Here is a 9772-nt window from a genome sequence, read left to right as displayed (position 1 = left end):
TTTTTTTTTTAATTGTAGAGATGAGGTCTCGCTGCCCAGGCGGGTCTCGAACCCGTGGGCTCAGGCAATCCACTCACCTCAGCCTCCCAAAGGCGTGGGATTACAGGCTGAGCCACCGAGCCCAGCTAGTACTGTGATTTTTAAAGGTGGAGCCAACAAGTTGCTAGATCACAAGTATTAAATCCAGATTGCAAAATATAATTATTTTCAATGCCACTATATCACTAAAAATATTACTATCATTAATAATTTCAATGAGTTTAAAGTTTGCAGGATATTAATAAGTTAAATAATTTAAATTTTATTCTCAAAAAGAAAAAATAAATAAATAATAGATTTTATTCTTATTAACCTCCATTTGATTCTGCTTTAATGTTGGTATTTAGTATATATATAAAAACTATACATAATTATGAAAAATGATGAACATATGAAACATAATTATGATAAATAATGAGCATATTAAAAAAGAACTCTAAAAAAAGTCATATTAGAGTAGCTTATGTTATATGAATCCATTTTTTCAATGCTTATAATCTACCACTGAAACTTTACTAAGTCACTATAAAAGATAGGTAAAAAGCACATTCCACAAATATACCTTTTGTTTTGTTTTTTCTAACTTAGATTTCAGTTTTCGGCCTCTTTTGCCAGTCCAGCCAGTCACAAATTCTGAGCCTTGGGGGAGGAAAAAAAGAACATTTCACAAAACATACTTTATTGCAATTTAACATATTCATTTATTCTTATCTGCTAAACTTACATATCTATATACTTACCCAAAGAAGTTTCTGCAGTAAATGAATGCTTGGTTCCTCTATTAGATTCAAATACAAAACCAGGTAAATCTTCTTTCAATATTGTAGCTTGCTGACCGTCTGAGTTATGAATAGCAATCTCTCCTTCTTTCAAACATGTTAGTGACCAATTTCCTACAGTAAGTTTAGTCGGTCCTGGTGCTGAGAGTATAGGTTGACTTGAAGTTGATGGCTTCACTTGACCTCGGGCTCTTTGTAACTTCTCTAAAAATTCACTTCTGCTTTCTATATAGACAAAAATGCTTGTTTTATCATTTTATTCCTTGCAAATATTCAATGTTTTTTAACAAGAAACAGAAACTGTCTGCTAGAATATCAATTTTTTAAAAACTTCATTAGCACTGTTTTGCTCTCTGGGATTCTCTCACTGGTTTGGTATATTTAGGTTCAGGCATAAAAGTAATCCTAAAAGATATAAAAGATATAACCCAAGATAGCAATATACCTATGCAATTTACCAATTTACAGCAAAAGATAGCTTTATCTAAAAGACTGGAGAGATTAAAAGTAGCTTATGTTAAAAAAAAAAGTGGCTAGATTTGAGGAAGATATTTACCAAGAAAAGTAGCTTATAGTACTATTCCTTGTCTCTACCATAAAATTGGATTTATGAAATGTTTTCATGGTATAATTTTTCTCCATTGATATTAAATAAATTGGCCATATGAACATCAAGGATGTGCTATTTTCATTACTATGGTAGCAAACATATGAGCCAAAAAACAAATTGTAGAAACTAGGAACATATTTTAATTGAAACAAAATATTACCTGAACTATCTGATCCACCTTCAGGACTACCACTTGAATACATGGTAGCAAGTTTTCCATCCAGGATAAATCTGAACCATCCATTACTGCCATTAGATAATTCCAAGGCTGCTGCATCACTCCAAATATATAAGCAGTCCCTTCCCCTAATGATTGACCAGTCTCTCCAATGATATGGTTTACCTTGCTGCAATTCTTTAGCATCTTCCTGTGGTTCATCTTCCTAAATATGTAGAATTATCCAATGAAACATGGAAAATGATTTCTATTTCAAATATTCTTAAGAATTTTAAAAACATGACCATAAATCAAATAATTTAAATACCCTAAACATTAATACTCCGTAGGTCGCAGTTTAATACATGTCCTGATCAACTGTGACCTATAAAAATCTCACAAATAAGTTCTAAAAATGTTTGTAAAACTTCATACGAACAATAACCCAAGTTATATCATGTCCAGGTGTAGTGGAAAAGATCAATGAATTTGAGCACTACACATGACTAGCTAATAAGCTTACTGCATCTCTGGGCCTAATTGACTATTTGTAAAACAGTGAAGGTTTAGATGTGATCAATGATATCCAAACTTAGTGCTGCACCTAAGATTTTATTTTTATTATTATTTTTTATTTATTTATTTTTGAGTTGGAGTCTCACTCTGTCTCTCAGGCTGGAGGGGAGTGGCATGCTCACAGCCACTGCAGTCTCAACTTGCTGGGCTCAAGCAATACTTCTGTCACAGCCTTCCAAGGAGCTGGAACTACAGGCACGCACCACCACACCCAGCCAATTTTTTGATTTATTGTAGAGACGAGGTCTCATCAAGTTACCCAGGCTGGTCTCAAACCCATGAGCTCAGGCAATCCTCTCACCTCAGGCACCCAAAGTGCTAGGATTATAGGGATAAGCCACTGCGCCCCACCAGAAGGTTTTAAAAAATAAATTCCACCAACAACCACAGGGGAAAGGAGAACCTTTTGAGTAAATAGTGCTGGGAAAACTGGCTGACCACAAGCAGAAGATTGAAACAGGACGCCTACCTACCACTATACACAAAAATAAACTCTAAATGAATTAAAGACCTAAACATAAAACCTAAAACTATAAGAATCTTAGAAAACAGTAGATACCCTTACAGAAATTGGGTAGGCAACCAATTCCTGATCAGAGAGATAAGATAAACAAGTGGGACCTCATTAAACCAAAAAGCTTCTGCAAAGCAAAAGAAACCATCAAGAGAGTGGGGAGACAACCCACAGAATGGGAAAAAATATTTGCCAACTGTATATCTGACAAAGGCCTAACATCCAGGATCTTCAGGGAACTCAAACGTGCCAAAAGGAAAAGAACCAACAGACCTATTAAAAAGAGTGCAAAAGGCATGAATAGACAAGATATACTGGTAGCCAACGGACACAATAAAAAGTGCTCAGCCTCACTAATCATCAGAGAAATGCAAACCAAAACCACATTGAGATATCACCTAACCCCAGTAAGAATGGCCATCATTAATAAAACAAACAACAACAGATGCTGGCAAAGAGAAAAAGGAATGCTTCTACACTGCTGGTGGGAATGCAAACTAGTGCAAACTCTTTGGAAGACAGTGTGGCGATTTCTGAAAGAACTAGAAATTGACCTTCCATACATAACCCAGCAATTCCCCTATTGGGAATATACCCAGAGGAACTCAAATCATTCTACAAAAAAGATAGCTGCTGATGTGTATCTGTTGCAGCTCTAGTTACAATAGCAAAAACATGGAACCGACCATGCTGCCCATCTGGACTGGATTAAAAAAATGCGGTACACAATGAAGGGACACAACATCAATAAGAGTACCTGATCTCAAACCAGGCAAAGTGGGGACCAAAGGGAGGTCCAAACTTTACCTATACCATGTCCATTTGTATACCTAATCCTGAATTGTACCACACATCTTTAAAATAAAATATTAAAAAAAGAAAAAAATAAATTCCAAGGCCCTTCCCTTAGCCAAGTGAATCAAATATGCAGGCTCATTCCCATGATCATACAAATATTTTAGTTAGAGCATGTTAAAAAAAAGAAGAAAAAAGAAACTGTAAGCCGGGCTCGGTGGCTCAGCCTGTAATCCCGCGCCTTTGGGAGGCTGAGGTGAGTGGATTGCCTGAGATTGCGGGTTCCAGACCCACCTGGGCAGCGAGACCTCATCTCTACAATAAATCAAAAAATCAGCCGGGCGTGGTAGGTAGTACATGCCTGGAATTCCAGTTACTTGGAAGGCTGAGGTGGAAGGATCGCCGGAGCCCAGCAGGTCGAGGCTGCGGTGGCCGGGAGCAGCCACTGCACTCCAGTCTGAGCGACAGAGTAAGACTCCAACTCAAACAACAAAAAAACCAAAAAAACCTGTAAACATTTTGTGGCTTAGCCTACAATCCTAAAACTTTTTAAAAACATATTTAAAAACTAAGAATATTCACATAAAAATAAGAATTACCCATTTCTCTAGACACATCCATTGTAAACAACTGAAATATGAAAGATATATGAAAAAAGTGTTTTTAAGCACTGAACTACTGTCAGTGGAAGACTGTGTACCCAGGAAAATGAAGGGGAAAAAAAGTGAGCCTCTTAGACCCAGAGACAAAGTGGAGAGGGAACACTAACACAATCCAGCAGTATGAGCTGAGGAAATGAAAATTAGAGCTGGGAGGAGTCTAAGGCAACTGGAATAAGTGGAGGCTGAGTTCAGGATTAGGGAAGCAAACAAAAAAAGACCTCCAGAAGTCTGCAAAGTGGTTTCCACTAAATACTAGACCACCCATATATAGGGGTATACTCCATAAAGTTAGACAAAGAACGACTGAAAAGTTGTAAGAGAACATACAAGGTGGCCAGACATTTGCATTCCAAACAGCCAGAGGGGAACACCGTCATGGATCACCCAGGGTATTCACTGAAGATCTCTGAGGAATCACATACTAGGGATTAGAGAGGTGAACTTCTTAGAGTAAAACCTATTCTAGAGATAACTCTAGTAAAGCTTAAAAACAGGCCTGAAAGAAATTTAGTTTTCACTGAAAATAATGGCTTGCTGGAATGATGCCCAACATTCTTTGAGAAAGACCACAAAATCCAGCACTCAACATCGTAACATTTACAATGTCCAGTAACCAATGAAAAAGTACTAGACAAACAAAGAAGCAGGAGAATATAATCCATAACCAAGAGAAAAGTCCATCAACAGAAATAAACCCAGAAATAAGAGGTGGCAGAACTACGAGACAAGGATATTCAAATAAGTATTAAAACTATATTCAAGTATTTACATGAAAACAGCATAATGAAAACTAGAACAAAAAGATGAAAAGTACAAAACACAAAATGAAAATTTTTACTAGGTGATCAGTACCAGAAAAGAAAAGTGCAGAAAACCTGAACACAAAGCCACAGAACCACTCTGGCATGAGGGGGAAAAAAAAAAAAAGACCAGGGGAAAAAACTTGTTTCAGTGACCTATGAAACAATATGAAGCAGTCTAAGGTGTGTAATTTGAGACTCCAGGAAAAAAGAAAGGAAGCAAAATATTTGAACCTAGAAAATTTTCAAATGTGACCAGTACTCTAAAGCTCACAAATCAAAAGAAAATTTTAAAAAACCGAGTGGCACAAGTACAAGTGCGCACACACCCACTTCACAACACATCAAGGCATATCAAAGCCAAAGTGCCAAAAGCCAGTGATAAAACCTTAAAAACAGTCAGCGAAGGAAAAGATACATTATATACAAAGAAAATAATCTCATCAAAAACTATGTAAGTCGGGCAACAATGAAACATCTTTAAAGTGCTAGAAAAATTCACCAACAGTCCTGTAGGCACTGAAAATATCCATAAAAAATGAAGGCCAAATAAAGATATTTTCAGATAAAATCTGAGAGACCTACCTAGCTTTCCTTCTCATATTAACAAAGCATTTTGAAAAGCAAAAGTCTACAATTTTAATAAAGTACAACTTATTTTTTGTTCTTTTATAGTAAAATTTTCAAAGTCCCATTAAAGAAATTTTTGCCAAACTCAATGTCACTAAGATGTCCTGTTTCCCTATAGAAGGTTCACAGTTTTAGCTTGTATATTTCAGCCTATGATTCATTTTGCTAATTTGGGTATACGGTATATACGTTAAGTGTCAAGCTTCAATTTTTTGGTATATGCTATCAATTCGCTCATTTTCAAAGAGATCATCCTTTCCTGATTGAATTGTTTTAGCAGTTTTGTCGAAAATCATTTGACCATATATATGTGGGTCATTAATCTATCTTTACACTATTGCCACATACTGAATTTATGAAAGACTTGAAATCTGATGTACATCCTTCAACTTTGTCCCTTCTCAAGGTTGCTTGGATCATTCTTAAGCTTTTGGATTTATTTACAAATGTTAGAATCTGCTTGTTAATGTCTGCAAAAACAAAACAAAAAACAAACAAAAAAAACCACACACAGGATCTTGGTTGGGATTGTTGAACTCTATTTCTTGAGTGAAAGAATCTCAGATAATGAACTCATCTAATACTTTTTGTTTCTTTTTTCCCTTAAATCCTCCAATAATTCTAATGATTAACCAGAGTTAGGAAACAAGTCAACACTCACCCTTTCAAGTCCCTCAGGATTCTATAATTACAACTCATACCTTAACATTTTTTCAAAAAATACGCTTACTATTCTGCCATTAATATATAGTAAGCACTCACTAAATCTTAGGAATAAATCTTGCTGGAAATCATGAAAATCAATAGCGCTGGATAAGCCATATATACACATACTTTTTTTTTTGAGTCCTAGTCTCACTCTGTCACTGAAGCTAGAGTCCAGTGGCATGCTTATAGTCATAGCAGCCTCAATCTGCTGGGCTCAGGCAATCCATCCACCTCAACCTTCCAAGTAGCTGGAACCACAGGCATGTGCCACCACGTCCGGCTAATTTTTTGATTTACTGTAGAGATGAGGTCTTCCTATGTTGCTTAGGCTAGTCTCGAAACCCTGAGCTCGGGCAATTCTCGTGCCTCTGCCTCCCAAAGTTCTGGGATTATAGGCTTGAGCCACCGTGTCCGGCCTATTTTAAATTTTCAATCTAAGGCAAGAGTTACCAGTGAATACTAAAGTTTAATGAGAAATAGCATATTTATATTGTCTCAAATTATCTCCCTGCAAATTATTTTTTTTGTTGTTTTTTTTGATTCAGGGTTTCACTCTGTTGCCCACGGTGCAGTCCAGAAACACAATTATAGTTCACTGTAGCCTCCAACTCCTGGGATCAAGGAATACCCCTGCACCAGCCACTAGAGTGGCTCGAACTAAACATGCGTGCCACACCTGGCTAATTTTTTTTTTTTGTAGAGTCAGGAACTTGTTATGTTGCCTAGACTGGTCCCAAGCTCCTGGACTCAAGCAATCTTCTTGCCTTGGCCTCCTGAAGTGCTGGGTTTACAGGTGTGAGACACCATGCCCAGCCCTAATGAATTAATTACAAAAGGAAAAAGATTATCTTTACATTAGAGAAACCTGACAGAGACAAACTTAACCAAGTGACCCAAGTTAACATCATGAGCAACAGGCAAACAGACATCAGGTGGCTTTATAAAGGAACATTACACACTGAGCAGGACACAACATCATGGCTACATAATTCCTGCAAAAATGTGTAACCTGGGCAACCCCTTCGGGTCCTCTCCCACTGTGGGAGTTTTTATGTCCTCTCAATATGTCCTCTCAATAAACCCGGCTCTCAAAAAAAAAAAAGAAAAGGATAAAAAGCATAACCTGAATCTAATCACAAAGAAACATGAGCCAATGCAAAGTGAGGCTCTTTGTCCAAATTAACTGGTCTGTCCTCTACAAAACTATGAAAGAAAAAGGCTGATAAACTGTTGTAGATTCTCAGTAATATGATAATTCATGTCATGTGTACCCCTAGAATAGATTCTGGACCAGGAAAAACAAAACAAAACACTGCTATGAAGGACCTTAAGGACAAAGACAAATTTTGAACGTAGTCTCTGGATTAGATAGTAAATATTAAATTTTCTGCTCAAGCCGGGCTCGGTGGCACAGCCTGTAATCCTGCGCCTTTGGGAGGCTGAGGTGAGTGGATTGCCTGAGCTCGCGGGTTCAAGACCCGCCTGGGCAACTTGGCGAGACCTCATCTCTACAATAAATCAAAAAATCAGCCGGGCATGGTGGTGCATGCCTGTAATTCCGGCTACTCGGAAGGCTGAGGCGGAAGGATCGCCGGAGCCCAGCAGGTCCAGGCTGCGGTGGCCAGGAGCAGTCACTGCACTCCAGTCTGGGCGACAGAGTGAGACTCCGACTCAAAAATAATAATAATAATAATAATAATAATTTTCTGCTCAGTACAAATGTTGATAGTTATACTAATACTATGTAAGAGAATGGCCTGAGATTAGGTGAAATATTTAGGCCTAAAAAGAGGCACTCTGTATCTAGCTTATTCTCAAATAATATTTTTTATATGTACATAGATACACACATATTTGGGAAAACAATAAAGCAAATGGGGTAAAATGTTAATAACTAGCAAAACTGAATAGAGGATATTCTGATATTAACTATATTTGCAACTTCTCTGTATGTTTAAATCTGTATCAATACAATTTCTTAAAAGAAAACTGACCAATTAAAAAATACACAGTATTATCTCATATTGCTATTATTTTGTCAAAAACCATCATATTTGAGCCCACCCAGGGACGCCAAAAAAAAAAAAAAAAAAACACACAAAAAACAAACCATCATAAACTGAAACTAGATTTCCTCAAAAGAAACTCTATTCCTAATCCCTCTACAATTATGAACACTCACTTTTTCTGGTTTTGATTCCTCTTCATTCTCATCATCAGAGGAAGGACCTGCCAAAGTTGACACTTTGCTAATTACACCAAGCCTAGCTAGCTGATCCAAAAAAATATCACCACCTTTATCTACTAAGTCCCTTATGATCTGCAAAGCCAGCAAGTGGCCATCATCATCATCCTGGAAAAAAAAAAAAGAGAGCACATGATAGCAAGGAAATTAAGGAAAAACAATTAATTTGTTGTAGGAAGTAAACAAATGCAGTAATTTGGACAGAAAAAATGATTTACTGAAATTAGAACCAAACTTTAATTTTACTGATTACTATCTAAAAAGAATTAAGGCTACAAGAGTTTCAAAAAAGAAACTGACCTCTTGATCAAGGACAGTTGCAGTGATTTCCACTAGTACTGTAGGCAAATTATGACCAACATCAGAATCACAAACTTCTTTCAACAGTGCTTCAGAGCAAAAATGAATCATTTTTCGAATTAGAGCAAGACTTGCTTTCCTTGAAAAGTAAAAAAAAAAGAATTTTATGAATCCAAATTAAGAAGCTAAAATAAACGAAAATGCATGCATTAATGAACACTTAAGTATCCAATGTTAAGTATTAATATTATACACTCTGCTAAAAGCAGTACACTTAATAAAATACAAAAAAATTGAGATTCAATACCAGCACTACTATAAGCATACTATATTTTTGAGGTATTATATTTTCTATTAATATATTGAATTCATCAAAACTGATTTTTTATAATTTTCTTACATGTGCTATTTCAGTTTATTCTTAGCCAGTATGAATGTTAGCATGTCATGATAATTCTAGAACATCAAGTACAAGACAGTTAAATCAGTAAGAAAATAAATGGTATAAATTGTAACTAACCTAAAATTTCCTATAACCCAAAATACAAAGCTTTAAGAACTTAAAAAAACTGGCAGTTTATATGAAAAACAATTTAAATTATAGTTATTTTGTCCTTTGTCAAATTTAAAATCCATGTTCACTATAACTATATCCTTATATAAATGAAAATAAGAGATCCAAATAATTCCATGTCCCAAAATATTCTCACTGCTAACAAGCTGGCATGCCTCCTTTTCCCTCTATTTGCCATTACTTTGGTCAAATCACAGGTGACAACTCAAAAATATCACACAAACTAACCTCAATACTATAACAAGTAACATGTTCTTTTAAAATAAAAAACACAGCTGGGCTCAGCGGCTCAGCCTGTAATCCTGCACCTTTGGGAGGCTGACATGAGTGGATTGCCTGAGCCCGCGGGTTCGAGACCTGCCTGGGCAACTTGGCGAGACCTC

The 9772-nt window shown here is 36.4% G+C and overlaps 1 protein-coding gene across 1 annotated transcript in view; it reads right to left on the bottom strand.

The window, feature by feature from the left end:
* The window catches only part of HECTD1 (HECT domain E3 ubiquitin protein ligase 1), a 104102-nt gene that overhangs the window by 48860 nt on the left and 45470 nt on the right, over positions 1-9772 (bottom strand). Inside the window, exons 11-15 of the mRNA XM_008073013.2 lie at positions 8816-8954; positions 8453-8623; positions 1589-1811; positions 780-1043; positions 602-678 (exon numbers count right to left, since the gene is read on the bottom strand). Of these exons, the coding sequence (XP_008071204.1) occupies positions 602-678; positions 780-1043; positions 1589-1811; positions 8453-8623; positions 8816-8954 (874 nt within the window). The remainder of the gene's footprint in view (positions 1-601; positions 679-779; positions 1044-1588; positions 1812-8452; positions 8624-8815; positions 8955-9772) is intronic.

Source organism: Carlito syrichta, unplaced genomic scaffold (genome assembly GCF_000164805.1).
Source record: "Carlito syrichta isolate Samal-C Ts95f unplaced genomic scaffold, Tarsius_syrichta-2.0.1 Scaffold315592, whole genome shotgun sequence".
Lineage (NCBI taxonomy): Eukaryota > Metazoa > Chordata > Mammalia > Primates > Tarsiidae > Carlito > Carlito syrichta.
This window is presented reverse-complemented; position numbering and strand designations above follow the sequence as displayed.